General features: G+C 38.4%; 1 protein-coding gene across 1 annotated transcript in view; it reads right to left on the minus strand.

The window, feature by feature from the left end:
* Positions 1–17,743, minus strand: part of LOC311086337 (sickle tail protein homolog) — a 60,686-nt gene that overhangs the window by 1,290 nt on the left and 41,653 nt on the right. The window contains exons 6-20 of the mRNA XM_084119155.1: positions 14,430–15,220; positions 13,532–13,633; positions 13,352–13,392; positions 13,019–13,185; positions 12,057–12,232; positions 9,913–10,049; positions 6,810–6,957; positions 6,280–6,718; positions 5,921–6,122; positions 4,867–5,114; positions 4,409–4,549; positions 3,807–3,923; positions 2,782–2,856; positions 953–2,659; positions 347–469 (exon numbers count right to left, since the gene is read on the minus strand). Of these exons, the coding sequence (XP_083975281.1) occupies positions 347–469; positions 953–2,659; positions 2,782–2,856; positions 3,807–3,923; positions 4,409–4,549; positions 4,867–5,114; positions 5,921–6,122; positions 6,280–6,718; positions 6,810–6,957; positions 9,913–10,049; positions 12,057–12,232; positions 13,019–13,185; positions 13,352–13,392; positions 13,532–13,633; positions 14,430–15,220 (4,614 nt within the window). The remainder of the gene's footprint in view (positions 1–346; positions 470–952; positions 2,660–2,781; positions 2,857–3,806; positions 3,924–4,408; positions 4,550–4,866; positions 5,115–5,920; positions 6,123–6,279; positions 6,719–6,809; positions 6,958–9,912; positions 10,050–12,056; positions 12,233–13,018; positions 13,186–13,351; positions 13,393–13,531; positions 13,634–14,429; positions 15,221–17,743) is intronic.

Here is a 17,743-nt window from a genome sequence, read left to right on the forward strand (position 1 = left end):
CCCAAACAACACAGTGGGATTACAATCTAAGATCCTTTGTGTTTGTTTTTATGGGTGATTGTTAGATGACAACAGTCAGTTTTCCTGTATATCTTAATTGGTAGAGCATGGTGCTAACAATGGGTTAGATTCCCAGGGAATGCATGGGTTGGTAAAAAAAAAAGAAAAAAGAAGCATATCTTAAAAGTGTCTATGTTTAAATGATGACCATGCACAAGGAATTGGTTGTGATGAAGCATAGGGGAAGAGTCATATTGGATCCATGTGTGTCCACAATAAAATTACTCAAACACATTTCCCGTCTGTGTCTTCATGCCTTACACTGGCTGCCCTACAGTAAAACTACCTGTCGGAATTGCCTCTGGGAGTCCTGGAGCTTTTGGGGCTTTCCGGGTTTTTCTGCACTCCCTGGCTGCTGGCGGGACTTGGGCGAAGAAATCCGACTCGAAACAGGAGAGTCATCAGAGTTCTGCAAAGATCGACAAGGAAACAACGTCAGAGACGGACTGAGGCGAATGACTACTACACATCAGAATGAGGACAGAGCTTTTAAAGATTTCTTATTTGTAGACATGATTGGGGACAGAAAAGTACAGGAAGCATGCTCAAATGTACAACCAATTTCCCAACCACAGTACATGCACATTATTAATCCCACAATAAATCAGGGAAAGTCGGCAAAGATCAGACAGAAACGGTTCATGGGTTCAACCTCAATGAAAGTCTTAACAGTGAAAGTAGACAAGAGTGGTTTGAAAAAGAAGGACATCAAGTACATAATCATGTCCACTGAAATCACACAGAGCCCTCAAAACAGAGTATTCCCAAGTGAGTTCACCAGAAGACACCTGTGAAACACATTTACAGTTGAATAAAGTCAGTGGTTAGAAAGTCGGGCTCTTAAAGCAAACCCAAGCCACCAGCAGAAGGGTGAAGAGGAGTTGAGAAAGACCTGTTTACTGCTGGAGGAACTGGAGGTGGACGTGCTTGAGGAGGATCGAGACTGTGTTTTGGATCTCTTTTGCAGTGATGACGTGTGGGGTTTGGGCTTTAGAGGTGCCGGCCTTTTTGTGGGACTGCCCTCCTCCGGTTCTGCATGACTGGCAGTTCTCTTTGCTTTTGATTCTTTTTTGCGGGAGACTTCGGAAACCACTGTAGGTCCAATGCCACTTATGGTACTTTCTAGCTGCTTAATAGTCTGGTCAAGGCTGTCTAACGTTTCATACGTAGTCTTACGGAGTTCCTTGGTTCTGTCTGTGGTGCTCTGTGATGTGCCAGTCTGGTTTTGTGATGAAGACCTAAGGCTGGTAGAATCAGAGTCTGCGTGGGACTTGATCTCAAACCTTTTAGCTTCTTTGAGCACGGTCACGGTTCCATCTGGTTCCTCTTCATCCTCGTAGACAACGACCTGCAGCGTCTTTTTGCCAGTTTTTTTACCTGTACGAAGGGCCTGGCCAATAGCTGCAAGCTGCTTCTTGGGGAACTTAAACTTGAATTTCTTTTTCACATCTTTAGAAGATTCTGTCTTGTCTCCTTCCTCAACGTCAAGAGCAGAACTCTCGAAGGAACTCTGCTGTTGTAGAGCCCCCGAAGCACTACTATTTCTCTGACTGTTCACACTGTTCTCAGTTCTGCACTGATCTAGAACGTTATTTTTAGGTGTAACCTGACCAACCTGACTCTCTGAGTTGGCTTCTGCTTCCACCTCCTCCTCATTCTCTTCATCGATCCTCTCCTCTGACAGCACCCTCTCCAGCTCTTCTTCACACTCAAAGACAGTGGACAGTCGTTTGTAGGCCTGACAGATATCCATTGGCTCGTCAAAAATTATGATAACCGGCTTCTTGTCATATCCAGAGTCCTCTGGGCCAGATAGGGTTGGTTCTGAGCCCACTTTAAGAGTCTGGACATCCGTGCCCTTGCTGTCTACCAGCTGTTGGTACTCTCCTGTCGACAGAGCCTGAACCTTGTTTTTAGTTATCCTAAAGGCAATGTTATTTGGTGGAGGGGGACCTTCTTCTCCTGGGAGGTCTGGACTTAGACTGGCCTCCTCAGTGTATATGACCTGACTTCTAGATGCTCTCTTTGTCACTTCCTGCCCATTCTCATGGTCATTCAGCTGTGTTGAACATGAGGCATTAGTTTTTGGCTGATGGATCGGTGAGTGATTTTGAGGTTCAGCACTCTGAGGACTTTTGCTAACAAGTGTAACCTCAACTGTGGTTGCGCGATATCCATGCTTTATTGACTTTTCCAGAACAGGTGGGACTTGGTCAGAGGACGTACACAGTATCTGCTGCTCTAACTTCTCAACAGGTGAAGCCTCAGAGGGAACTACCTGCTTTAGGGACTTCAGAACCAATTCAGTCTTAAGCTCTTTTCCAACTACAGGGCTGTTCTTTAAAGAGTTATGTGGACCAGAAGACACCTGATGAATATAGTTTAGCTTGCTTTGGACCTCCTTGACTGATTGGCTTGACTGAAGTGAAATTACAGATAAATCATCTGATGTTAACAATTTTTGCTGCGAAAGGTCTGAAGCATTCTCAGGTGCAACCTTTGAAGTAGAAAATGTTGCTTCCTTGGGCTCCTTTAGGTCATCTGGCCTATAGGTGCCCTCATTTGATGTCTTTGACGTTCCGGTGATATAATACATGACCTGACAAAGAAATCAAGAATTCTTTGGACTTCAAACAACACATTAAAGACAGAGTGAGCACAATTTCTAACACTTAAATCTCACATAAAACTAATGCAAATAGTAAAACAAATTATATTTACCCCAGGTGAACCAGGTGATGCAGTATTCTCCCTACTTTCAGATAGTGCTCCTTCTTCAGATAGATGAGTGGTGGTCTGCTAGGACAATTGGTTAGTACAGAGTCATTGCATTACACTGTGACAGACCTTTATTTACATTCTCAAATTAATACCCAGCTAGTCAGTACAATGCAGAGAGACACATAAAAAAAAAACAGATCAATGGCGCCATCTAGAGTTGTTTAATTTTCATAAAGAATCTAAACATTAAGTCTCATCCATAGTTTGCAAACTACAATATGCTGTCAAGCATTGCTTAAAAATAATGTTTTTATTGTGACTAGACAAGGAGTAGTGAAATGTAATACATAGCATTTTCCATGCAAAGATGTTTGATGGTGATAGAGGTTGCTGAGAAATACATGCTTGAATTTGAGTTTTTTTTTTTTTTTTTTTTTTTTAATATATTAGTGGAGAAAGTGACTTGCATCTAGTCTTTGTATAGACACTCCAAGATCCAGAACATAGAAATGCTTCTCCTGTTTTGAAAACCCTGACACTGTTGGCCTGTAGGACAAAAAGTATTCTAAAAACTAAAGTTAAACACACAAATACAAAATAAAATATTTGGTATCTACATATTGTTTATTATATCTTTATATCTCTTTAGAATGGCTATTCTGGCCATTCTTTTTGAAAGTGGACTCTGAATGCTAAAAAAAGGAAAAGGTCAGAAGTCAGAGTGTTCTGAATGGCCTTTCCACCGCCCCAGTCACTCTGACCCACACAATCTTATACAGCTGTATCTATTAGCATTCAGCAGGAGAGTGTGAGTGACAGACCAGTGTTAGACACACATTCAAACATATTACACCCTCTCTTGATGAGGGGCCACGGTCAGGCATTGACGTTCGTCAGTATGTCAGTATATCAGAATGGGTTTTTTGTATTAGTGTCAGCAGAGCGGGAGGTTATGGGACACGATTGCACATGTGAGTACTGCCATGAGACTGCCACGGGGAGTTAGCACTCATCACATCCGTTACCTTTGTGTGGTAAGACAGGGAAAGCCCTGGCTCCATGTCACTGTCAGAGGGCTCACGGGTTGTGAGATCGACAATGTATTTGGGCTGTAAATCTTTAATAGTGTACTTCTGAAACACCTGAGGAGGGGTAAGGGTTACGGGTATTAGGTGCCATGTCTGGTGGAGTTTTCCATCCTGCGTTTGTGTAATTATATGTCAAACAGAATATATATAGTGTATTTACATAGTCTTACTTTTTATTGCTATATATAGTTTTTACACTGTTACTTTTTATTGCTAATTAAAATAAAGTCATGGATTCATGATGACATCAGATTCATAGGAAATCTTACCCATTCTCAGCAATAGAGGGCAGCACACTTCAAACTTCTGAGAGAGCCAACACACCATAGTGCCCTCATTTTGAAGCTTTTGTGTAAATGTTGACATTGGTGGGGCAACCATTAATGTTTGTATGGTCTCTATATTTGTCTCTTAGCACCTCTAACATGTCTCAACTTCCTGTGTGTTTGGTTCTTCTATACGTGTGTTTGTAAAAGAATAAGTGTACGTTTATGTCTTTGTGTGAGTGGCTCCTGTGAGGACGATTGTGGTTTGCTCACCTGTAGCTCAGCCATGATCTTATCTCCTTCATCCTCTTCATCTTGTAAGGTGGAGGTGTTGACAGGAGGGGTGCGGGGCTTGGGCTTGACCTCTGGGGGCACACGCAAGGGTTTGGGCTGCGGGGCCTCCTCTTCACCCTCCTATAGCCAAAACAACCAGTCGAGTGTGACCGACCCTCACCCTCCATTATGTCTCTCAAAACAACAAAAGCAGCTGGAATCTCTACTGTGATTTTCCGTCATTATTATTCACAAAAACAGGACGCAATGTGCAGCGCACGGCACACCCATGCAAAATATAGCACAGTGTGATTTCAACACGTAGTAGGTACGTTGCATGTTAGATGTGCTGTTTTCAAATAATAATTATGAAAATTGTCATGTTGACTGGGAATGCGGCTCAGCAAGGCCTGAGTCGCATGGATCTTAATTAGAGGAAGCTGAAATACCACACGCACCTGAGCACTAGTGGACTCTTTCCGGCTGGTGTAGATAACCTCTCCTGAACGTCCAGTGGTGAGTCCAGTTCCAGAGGGGTAGAATCTGCGTGGAGGGGGAGGGGGAGGCGATTTGCTGGTCGTCTCAGTGTTGGGCTTCACTTTGTCAACACTGGCCCTGTGGGGCTTTTCTATGGTCGGCTTCTGTGGCCTCTCCAAACTGGTCTGGACTGGTTTATCTGCTTTGGGTCCATCCTGTGGTGCGGCTTCTGTTTGAAGATAAAAAGCGCCTCATTAATCCTGCAGTTTAGATTGAACTCGAATCAAACACACCTGAATCAGCTAAAACAAAGATTATTTAAAAACTCATTAAAACAACTGGGAGGTGCAATGCAATGTAAGAAAAAAAAAAAAAAAAAAAAACTTTTGTCAGCCAAAAAACAAAACAAAAATTAGTGGTCCAACACACATGCAGAAAACAACAACAACATAAAACAGGAAATTATATCATAGAGAGAACCCCTGCAGACTCTTAAGACAAGTCCCAAGACAAGACAAGTCAAGGTGAATAAATGTTTTGAAATATTATATAATTTGACCTTTTAATGACAAGGCAGTTCAGGTAAAATGTCATTTGGTATGAATCTGCAAAACGTAAAAATATTTATGAATTAATAACTAATTAGGATTAATTAGGATAAGATTAGGATGATTCTAAGGGCCCTGGTCAGACAGTTTAAATCTTTTTGAAAATAATGTGATTTTTTAAATTATGAGGTGTTAAAACGGTGGCAAAGATGCAACCCCCCTCTTCATGAATCACACAAATGACTTATTTTGGATTCAAAGTGGTGATTTTTGCAGAAAGGTGACAAATTTGCAGACCTACATTTAGAAATCAAATTAATTCTTTAAATTTAAACTAAATTCTCGAAGAAATTGGCAGATGTCTGTGTATCCTTTCCTTTATCATGGACACTTATGTAATTTACCCAGATCCCAGTTTTGTGTTATATATGTCCTACAATCTGAATGAATGGTTTATATGCAGATACACATGAGTGGACAGACATACCAGGGAGCGGAGACACAGGAAGTGGAGAGTCCACCTCATCTGGCAAGATGGGTGTTTGAGAGAGGGCGCTGTCCACCTGGCTGCTCAGCTCCAGGTCAGGTATGGCCTTCATAAGGCTGGCCTGGGTCTGCTGGAGGATCCTTTCCATTTCCCTTTCTGCTTCTGTTCCAGCAGAGTGAACCGTGTCCTCCTGTTTTGAAACCTGTGGAGAGCCCAAAATAAGTCGTTGTTTGTTGCAAAAAAGTATATTTGGAGAAAGTTCACTGCAGATAAATACATAGTTACAGAAATAATTCTTGTGTTTGTGCCAGTCTACCAATCTTAATCAATCAAAAGTGAAAGGCACAGTTGAGCCGCACCTCTTCAGGCATGGGCCTGCTTGTGTTGACAGTGATCTCCTCCGCTTGCAGTGGAGATGAGGAGGATCCAGTTGTGCTGATTACAAGCACAGCTTCCTGGCCCTGCGGAGCCGCTCTTTTTCGCAGGGCAGGGCTGTTTTCTCTGCTCCTGGGACTGACCTTCGCCACAGTGGGGGAGTCCCTGCCATGGGTGGGTGTGAGGGGGGGACTGGAGTGGTGTGCGCTGACGGGAGCCGTCTGAATGCGGTGCACAGTAGCAGGAGGAGAAGATGGCACGGGTTCCGAGCAGCTGATTTTGGCAGGTGATCTTGGTTGAGGGGTGGGGGACTCATGAACAGGTTTTGGAGATCTGTACGCCTCCACAAAGGAAACTGAATCAGTAGGTAATGCCTTCACTTGGACTGGGTCAGAAGTGTGGTTGTGGCTCTCGGTGGCATATCTACAGGAAACAGAAACCCTAACAATGAACCCTTCAAACAACTACAAAGCTCTAAAGGGATTTAATATTCAAAGTGGTTCACGAGTTGCACCTTCTCAGTCCACTGAGTGTGTCAGTCAGAGCTTTGACTCTCTTCAGCATGCTGTCCATTTTGTGAGGCTCCTCCTTCAGGAAGCGCACCGCCTCCACCTCCACCCGCAACACGCCACGCATTTTCATCTGCAGGGCTGGGAACTCTCCTAAAATGATGCAATTCATTAGTTTACAAGAGAAAGATCTACACTGGTGTTCAAAAGTTTGGGGTCTGTAAGATTTTTTAAATGTTTTTCAAAGAAGTCTCTTATGCTCACCAGGGCTGCATTTATTTGACCAAAAATACAGAATTTTTTGTTTTTTGAAATATTGTTACAATTTAAAATAACTGTTTTCTATTTTAATATATTTTAAAATATAATTCATTCCTGTGATGGCAAAGCTGAATTTTACATAGACAGTATATAACAGCCATTACTTTAATCTTCAGTGTCACATGATCCTTCAGAAATTAACGGTTATGCTGCATAATATTTTTGTGGAAACCTGTCATGATCTCAGCCTGTGTTACCCTGGTCTTGTGTGGACTTGTATGTTATTTCCTGTTCTTTGCCATGTTTTGTAGGGTTTTTTTTGTTGATAAGTTCTTTGATTATTCCCAGGTGAGCCAATTACACCATATATTTAAACTGTATGTTTCTTGTGTTCCTTGTCAAGTCTTGTCCTTCATGACAGTGTGTTTGGTGTGCTCATTCTGTTCCCTGGTTCTCGTGTTTGATTTATCAGTTTTGCCTGAATTTACTTTTATTATGTTTGTTTGAATAAATATTTGCTGCATCTAGATCCTACTCGCTCTCGTTCCTCTTGTTAAATCGTGCCACAATGTTAGATCGGATGGATCTCCACGTCAGAAATATCAAATATATTAGATCTGACCCCGGATGCCGAATCCCTGCCAGAAGATATAAGTCTTTTTTAACTGAGAAAGCCAGGGAAGAGCAGAAGCAGAAGTGATGATAATAAAAAGAGCAGTTTCAGTTTTTTTTTTTTTATCACTTTGCCTGTGTTAATGCTAACTGCATAAAATTTGGCACGGGTGTGTATTTTTATTGGAATTTTACTATTTCATCACCATTTCCTTTAAAAAAAATCTATTTTGCACTAGTTACACAAAATACTTCCTCTCAGGACCTTTTGGACAAAAATGGCCCCATTGAAACCCATTAAAACTGCATTTTTTAATCCCTGTGCCGTTTAACTATAAAATGATGCAATCTTTTTTAATAGGGTTTCATTCTGTTGGCAAGGCTTCAAAATTGACATTTTTACAATTTTTTATCAGATGGTGCCATTTTTTTCAGGTTAGGCCTATAAAGCAAATACTTGCTTTATTCCTGTTTTCTGCTTCGGCATATTATAGAGCCAACTGGATAAATTATGCAACGATAATTGTGTGGGTTTGTTGGTATGGATGTCTAAGTGTGGTTTGTATGTGTGTAATAAAATAAAAAGTGTGTTTGTGTGCTTGTAATATTTGAGAGAGAAAAACTTAACTGCAAATCGAAAATCCAATCACTGTGTTCACCAGTGGAGTTTTGCTGGCATCCAATGGGGAAAGTCTGGTACTGCGCCCAAACAAAATCTTACTGAAAGCTCATTTTTTGAGATATCATCCTCAAATTCGGAACACAACCTGTTTAGATTTTTGGCTTTGAATTTATATCAGTTTTAGAGTTCCAAATGTTTCATAAAATATATATTTTATATAAAATATTGATTATAATGTTCATAAATATTTTTCATAAACTTAAACTTCTATAACATTTTTTTGGTTGCAGTTTTTTCACTTTTTTCACTTCAACAACAATCTGCCAAGGGTCTTCTTTAAAATGAGACCAAACTTAAGTATTTGCTCCCAAGCATAACATTTTTATGAAAGTTTTTTGACTTGGACATTTTTGTCCATTTTGGACCTATGTGTAATTATTATTATTTTTTAATGTTAACTGCATTAATTTTGGCACAGGTGTCTATTTTTATTGTAATTTTACTATTTCACCCCCATTTCATTAAAAAAATAAAAAATAAATGTTGCACTAGTTACACAAAATACTTTGGACATTTTTGTCCCTTTTGGACCTACAGTATGAGTAAGTTTTTTTTTTTTTTGTTAATGTTAACTGCATGAATTTTGAGCTATTATAGAGCCAGTTGGATAAATTATGCAATGATAATTGTGTCCGTGTGTTGGTATGGATGTCAGAGTGTGGTTGGTATGTGTGTTATAAAAAAAAAAAAAGTGTTTGTGTGCATGTGTGTGTTTGTAGTATTGAGAGAGAAAAACTCAACTGCAAATAACAAAGCCAATCACTGTGTTCACCAGTGGAGTTTTGCTGGCATCCAATGGGGAAAGTTTGGTACTGCGCCCAAACAAAATCTTACTGAAAGCTCATTTTTTGAGATATCAACCTCAAATTTGGAACACAACTTATTTAGATTTATGGCTTTGATTTTCTAGCCGTTTTAGAGTTCAACTTGTCTCATAAAATATATGTTTTATATAAAATAATATTCATAAATCATTTTCATAAACTTAAACCTATATAACTTTTTTTTGGATTTACTTATAAAAAATTTAACTTCAGCAATAATCTGCCATGGGTATTCTTTAAAATGATACCAAAGTTAAGTCTGTGCTCCCAAGCTTCAACTTTTTATGACAGTTTTATGACATGGACATTTTTGTCCTCTTTGGACCTATGAGTAACTTTTTTAAATTGATGCACAAGGGTTAAACTACTGCTTCACAACATCGTCATGTGACGTTAAAAACCTTGAAATGGAGACATTCTCTTATCTCCAACTTGTGAAGCAAATATCCCTTTAAACCACACAATCATAAGATTTAACAACAATAGAAAAGAAATAAGTAATATATAATATAAATGACATAAATGAAAAATAATAATAATAAAATAATTAAATTATAAATTATATAAATCAAATAATAAAAATATTATGAATAAATGAATAACAACTACATAAATGACTAATGATTATAAAATATAATTAATATATATAAATCTTACTGACCCCAACAGTAGTGTACCTTCTTTTAAAAAAGGAAAGTCCACAGGCAGGACAAATATAAATGTAATCACCTTTGAGTGTGGCCAAAGCTTCTCCTACTTTCCGTAAGTTGACTGCCCCTTCCTCCACATCCTTCAGAGTGACTGGCCGATGGTTCATGACAGACGTGGATTCTTTCTTGAGCATCTCCACGTAGTTCTCCAGCTCTCTGTTACATTGTTACAACAGAGGATGTGTCATTTATCAGCACAACTGTCACTTAAATTGCAAGTTGAGAAATCAGTGACTACCTTACAATATCATACAGAGGTACAGTACAACATAATTACAGAATATACAATGGGGTCTAAAAGTCTGAGACCACTAGTGAAAATGCTTCTGTTCTATTTTATTATTAACATTTTATTACAAATATATTATCTGTATAAAAAAATGGGTGAAAATTAAACTGAATGATTGACATTTATTTAAGAATCTTTACGTATCTGTCTTTGCTTTTTTGCTCGAGCTGCACAAGTTTGTGTGAAACCTAATGATCATGATATCCAGCATGATTTGATAAAAGCATCTTGTGCTCAAAAGTTTCTGTTCATTTCCTGGTTTAAGTGAACAAAAATCCCATATTTCCAATGTAGTCTCCGACATTTGGACGCCACAGTTTATATTTATTTCAAATGCATTTAATCCAGGATTTGCAACTTTTAGCGACACTTAATACTGTGTAATGAGCAAGTCTTGACTGTGAGTTCTGCTGAAGGCTGAAACCTGTTTAACGTGATTTAGGCTTGTTTGTTGACTGACAGTTCACATGCAGAGAAGTTTGGCTGTGTAAGCTAAGATGGCAACAAAAGTCTGCCCTCAGCCAAATACCTTCAGTGGATCATCACAACCTACATCTTTCTCAGATTCTCTGACTTCTTCCCTCTTGAAATGGTTAAGTGTGAATTTTTGAAGCTGGATATCATGAGCTGTACCTGCATTTAGATGCCTTTAGCATGACCAGATATGCAGGAATCTGCAAGCCAGTACAAATGCTCTGAGATCATAGTTTAGCACCGTCTCTGTGGGAAATGGTTTGTGTTTTCTGTAATTTACCTGAGGGGTGCCTTAAGGGTTTTCCCATGCACAATGTTCTGCTTTTGGTTATCTTTCTCACTATAACACAATCTAATATAAGCCAGTATTATTATGCGTATGATGAACTAATAGATGTTGGTTCACTAGAATAAATTGTTTAATAAATAATAATACATTTTTGTTTGTTTCATGCAGTGTTATTTAGTATAGTATTTATTCATATTTTACACTTTTACACACACTTTTATTTTTATATTTTCAGTTTTAATTTTGATTTAAGTTTTAGTCATTTTGTTATGAGCTATTGTCATTGTTAGTTTTTATACTCTTACATTTTTCTTTCTAGCTTTAATTTACTTTATATTTATTTCTTTTTTTAGTCATTTTAGTACTTATTTTATTCGAGTTAGTTGCCAAGGCACAGTTTCAAATTTTCATTTAAGCTTTTAAGTTTAAGGTTCTGAACCAAAATGTATATTTTATTTAATCTTTATTTCAATTAACATCAATAATTTTGAATAGTTTTAGTTAAAAAACACATGTGGCTAAACACCCTCTGAAGCAATCTGACTTATATTTCCCCATGAGAACAACAGGCATTCATCGTGATAGGAAACAAGAAGAACGTTTCACAAGCCTTATTCTTCAGAGACAGGTTGGGACAGTGGATTATTCAATGCGTCATTTCATGCAATCACAAACACCACCCAAGGAAGGCATGATTAATTTCACTTTATCAAGGTTTACAACACCAAATGGGTTTTAGAATAATAGTACAGAAATTTTGTAATTTAGTACAGCACTAATGATGTAAAGAAAAAAAAAAATCCCCTCTGCTCACATCTATTTAAAACCAACACTGATCTTTGTTTATTAAAGTATGCGTTCAGCATTGAATGGAGACATGGGATTATAATTAATTAGTGAGGAGAATAGAAGTGAGCAGTTAATCATCATCAAATCTGACTCATTTGCAGCAGCTTTGCTCTGATTTCCCCCTCTAGATCGCAGCATTTGTTCTGTTCATCCACAGCTGTCTCTCACAGATGACCAATTCATGATGAATTCTTCATGGGTAATTATTAATGTCAAGGTCTTAACAGGATCAGTATTAGCACACCAGTCACTGTTGTCTTACCCGAGCTGCACGAGAACCCTCTCCTCCATGCCCAGATATCTGTGTCTTTCTTCTTCCACCTGGACTCTTTGTCTATGAACAGTGTCCTCGAGGTGCAGCACAGTGCCTGAAACCTTCTCTGAGATCTCCTGCTCCGCCTGTCGCAGCATCAGCTTCATGTCATCCTGGTTTTGCAGCTGTATATGCAAAGCAAAGCTCTATCAACAATTGTTTTCTGACCCAATGTTTATTATAACCCATGTATTTATTATAATACTACATCACATTACTATAATCATATGTTTGCATATATATACACACTATTGTTCAAAGGTTTGGGGTCTGTAAGATTCAGAGGCTGCATTTATTTGATCAAAAATCTAGTAACAGTAATATTGTGAAATGTTATTACAATTTTAAATTACATTTTAAAAATGTATTAAAATAAAAAGGTTATTTATTCCTATGATGGCAAAGCAGAATTTTTAGCATCTTTACTTTAGTCTTCAGTGTCACATGATCCTTCAGATATCACTATGCTGATTTGGTGCTCAAGAAACATTTCTCATTATTATCAATGTTGAAAACAGTTATGCTGATTAATATTTTTGTGGAAAGTGCGATCATTTTTTTTTCCAGGATACTTTGATGAACAGAATGTTCTAAAGCACAGAATTTATCAGAATTAGATACATTTTGTAACATTAGAAAAGTGTCTTTACTGTCATTTTTGATCAATGCATCCTTGCTAAATAAAGGTACTAATTTCTTTAAAAAAATCTTACTGACCCCAAACTTTTGCATGGTATTGTGTTATATTTAAAAGCGAAATATGTGAAGATAGTTGCTTAACTATTGAATTGTTGCATAACTATTCTAATACATTTTTTTATTTGACTGAAAGCACAGGACAAACATTTATCATAAATCAGAAACTCATCTATAGAAAGAGCAGATGCCCTCCATTTGAATTTCCTATGTACCTGCATCTGTTTGAGTTGGTGGAGCTGCAGTCTGAGGTCAGTGACGTTTCTCCTGAAGTTGGAGAGGATTGAGCATAAAGCAGGGTCTCTGACAGGAGGTTGAAACTGTGCTGAAGGACTGTTTGTCTGCACAGCTGGGTCCTTATATGATGTTACAGTATAGACACCTAGAGAAAAACATATATTATATTATATACATATAAAACAAAATATTGCCCTGGTAACATATGGCATATTCTGTCTGAGTTCAATTAAGATTAAATTCAAATTCATGATTCACAGGAACACGAAGGAATAATAAAGAAAGCATCATTCTCAATTATGTTTACTCACCATCATTCTGTGCCAGAAAACCCACCTTTACTGGTTTGTCACTATAGAGAAAGACAAAACTGTGAGTTTTAGAATAATTTTGCATGAGTTAATTATATTGTTTTTATCTTCATATTATATCAATTCAAATTAAATTAAAGCCATTTATGAATCAGATTAAATGTGTCTGTGAACATTTACCCAGAAGTCTCTTTGGCATTTGTACTTGGCCCTTTCAATAGAGCATGTTGAACAAGACCAGTAAGACTGGCTATCTGCTGCTCCATAGCCTTTATTCTTTCACTGCAAAACACAGGTCACATGTGTTTGTTAGACTTGTTAGACATGAGTCTAACGGTCAATAAAGACAATTCCATAATTTATCGCAGGCCATTCAACTGTGGATCTAAGGAGTATTAAACAATGCTAACAATGGTAAACAATGCTCAAAGGGGCACCAGCAGGGGAATTATATTGACTTAATGCCTTTCTCTGTTTCTGAGGGCAAAACTCTGTCAACCTTTGATTTTGGAGGCATGAATAACAGCATATATATGAATGTTGGGCTTTGCTCTGAGGAACTTTTGTCCTCTTCTCAATTTCACTTCACCACAACATGACTTATCTGATATTTTCCCCCATCAGCCCTTGATTACTCAAGCACTATTTGAACAAATAACAACATCAGAGGGAAAAGCATAGTATATACTCTACCATTCAAAAGTTGCAAGAGTTTTTACATGAAATAAGTCTCTTATGCTATTTATTTGATCAAAAAATACAGCAAAACAGTAATATTATTACAATTTATTTATTATTACTCTCTCCTATTTAAATATATTTTCAAATGTAATTTATTCCTGTGATGGCAATACTGAATTATCAGTAGCCATTTCTCCAGTCACATGATCCTTCAGATATCATTCTAATATTGGTGCTCAAGAAACATTTATTATTACTATCAATGTTGAAAACACTTGTGCTGCTTAATATTTTTGTGCAACAATATTGTAACCTGTATCCCTGACATGAGCACAAAGTCTCTGGAGCATATGCACAATGAGCTGCAGAAAGTTTAAAAAGCCAAATTCACTCTCACCTCTGAGGATCTCCAGCAGCCACATGACCTTGAAACGTCCTCTCTCCATGACCGGGCGGAAGGTCGGCGAAAACAGGGGAGGCCACATTGCTTCTCACCCTAGTCGCCACCTCCACGGCTCCATTACTGTCCTTACGGAAAGATCTTCGAACAGGTGACACCCTTTCCGCTGCCACACCCTGTGAGGGCATGTGGGAGTTCTGGCCTGGGAGCATGTCAATCATTCTGACCTCATTGACCCTATGAGGGGAAGCAGGTGGGGTTTTGGTGCCCAACGAGGCGAGCTGACTCTCGCTGTACTTGCGAGATTTCTGTCTGTAGAGGGAGTGCTGCAGATCCTGGCCATCAGCGTACGCGCCGACAGACTTGATGGAGGAGCGGTGCTGGATGTAAGCTGCCCCATCTGGGATGTCTCCAGTATGGCTGCCTTGTGATGAGGCGACGCTGTGTCTGGCCTCAGGCGAACCGTATGCTTCTGAATACATAGGAACGCTCTTGCTGCTCAAATCCTCATCTGGTTTTACGTCCCGTCGCTCCAGAATGGCACTGGAACAAGGTGTGATGGAGCGACTGGAGGGCACGCTGGATAGACGGTCCCTGGGTAAGGTGGTGCCACCGGACATGGCAACAGTGTGAACTAAAGGCATCCTGGAAGGGGAGGAGGGCATGGAGCGAGGTGTAGGAGGAGACATGGAGCCCTGGACTGAATGAATGGGACTGTGAGGCAAAGTGTGCACTGGGCTTTGGCCTCCCGGCTGCTGTCTGCTGCTGTAGAGTCTCTCTCTTGTGATCTAGAGATAGACCAAAAAAGCACATTAGAGGGAATTTGGGTAACAAGCCCCACAAAGCAAGTTTTCGGGGGGTATGTAACACTTTGTTGTCAGAAACAACAGGTGTAAAACGGTGGTCATCAGCTGGTAATGCTACACCATGTGGCAACCCAACACATCACCAAATTTGTTTATTATACCATCATATCGTGATGCACCATAATTCATTTTTTACAAAAACACAAAAATCTAAATCTAAATTTTAATTTAGCCAAAAACCGAAAATAAACTGCAAACTGGGGATGCATCTCAATCATCTCCCTAGTTCAGTAGTTAGGACAGCTATTTTGAATAGCTATTTTAAGGGCCGTCTCAATCACAAAATCCTTCCAGGGCACTGAAACGTTCACTCCCTAAAAAGTCCCACAATGCACCTCAATATGTACCCTTAGCAGAAATTCTGTGCAATACATAAATTGCGCGAGCCAACTCAATACATATCATGACACGCGATGAAAAAAACAAACCGTTATTTAATTATATTTCAGCATAAACATACATCGCTAGACAGGTCATGAACATAATCTAGCTAACATTTATAATTACTCGGCTGAAATTTTGCAGGTATATGTAGCAATCAAATGATTTACCATAATGTACTTTAAAAAACAAATAAATAAATACATGTCAGAAAAATCAATTCTGCTGTTGTTCATAAATACCAATAGTGATAGTACAACAAGGAGCTTGTCATGTCACCATCAGTGTCCCAATGTGTAGTTATCCAGGGTCCTTACTCACCTTACCAGTGCCTGAATTCATGTACACGATATACTGATTCACAACCTAGGGAGCTGATTGAGATGCACTCTAGGCAATTAAATTTGGCTAATTGGGTAATTGAACTAGGTATGCTGTTCTGGGTGTTGTGTTCTCGGGTGATAAATTAAACCAGTCATAGTAAAGTTCTTCAGCAAGGAGCCACCTCTTGATATTTAAGCCAAACAAATTATATATTTCTACTCTAGCATCCTTTTTGGTTACGGTGAAATGCTTCCACACTGTGACTGCTGACATGTTTTAGCTTATCTAGCGTAGCGTGCCTAAAATAGACTCGGTCAAAAAGTGTCATTGGATCATTGGTTTCAGGCCAATTTTTTTTTTCATGTTTATCCTTGTTTGCAAGTAATGTAGTAATGCATTTAATGTATTCTGGTTTATTTTCTCTTAGATTTGTGCTACTGTTCATAGTTTTTGGCATGGTTTTGGTATTGGTCTAATTTGGCTAGTTTCTACCAAGTGACAGATCATTTTTGGTGTCAAAATTCTGTACGTTTGACTACAAGTATAATCTTAGATGTCAGTAAAAAAATAAAAATAAAAAAGATATGGAATTGTTTTTTTCCCTCCCTTTTTAAAGTTGATAAGCCTATTTATTTTACAATAACTATGCATGAATATATGGTTAGTTGCATTTTGCTTTTTAGATTGCATTTTTTCTCTCTCCAGCTGTCCGTGACACTGATTCAGAACACCATCCCACTAGTTAAAAACTGCTGGTAAACAACTCTATGACAAAGAAAGTCAATGGATATGAAAAGGATCTTTGAATTTAATGAAAAGGAACTTTTTATTACATATTTGTCACAAAAAAAAAGATTAACCTTTACAGAGAATTTTTCAAAGCAGGAAACTAAAAACAAAAACTGTATTGTGTGACTGTGTTGATATGCTTTAGTGTACAGATATGAACAAAAGACTGAACCAGTGCAAAAGGACAGACAATAGCCCTGCCCAGACCTGTCTTCGTACAGTGGTCATGCTTAAGCGTGCAGTAATAAAGAGTGTGCGTGTAGGTGTATTATCCGCCATTCAGAGCAACAACACTCTCTGCAATAGCCTAAAGATGAACAAAATTCTCCAAACCTGTCCTTATAACTTTAGGTCTAGTTTCAGACCACATTCATAATAGGAACCAGGAAAATATAATCGCACTTAATGTAGTTATTTGATGATTTGGCTGAATGCTTATGTCCTGAAAACTGTATCAAATGAATGACAAGACAATACAAGCTGCTTCAAATAAAATACCTCAGAGTTAAGTCTGTCTGTCATTGCTTCTTAAAGACTTCTTTAAAGAGGCTTTCTGTTAGAAATAGACTAAGTTCTCACGAAGGACAACCAAACTGAGTCAGGCATGTTTAAACAGGTGCAACCATCGTTTCATTATTGTATTATCTAAGCTCAAAATAGGTGTCTTCTTTCAATAAGTACATAAAGACCTCCATAAAATTGGCTTAATATTTCTCACGTGACAACAGAAAACAAATTCACTACAAACATTCACATCTAAACATAAAGGTCTTTGGGACCTTTAGTTCGTCACATGCCAGAAGTGATGCAAAGCACCTTGGAAAGCAAATTCAGAGAGCACTAGTGTACATGGGTCTATAAATAATGTATATGAAGGACAAGCTTCAACTTTCCAGAGATTTAGAGCGTTGATAAACAGCTAAAATGAAAGGCCAATATATCATCAAGCCC

This window comes from Abramis brama (genome assembly GCF_963993115.1).
Source record: "Abramis brama genome assembly, chromosome: 7".
Lineage (NCBI taxonomy): Eukaryota > Metazoa > Chordata > Actinopteri > Cypriniformes > Leuciscidae > Abramis > Abramis brama.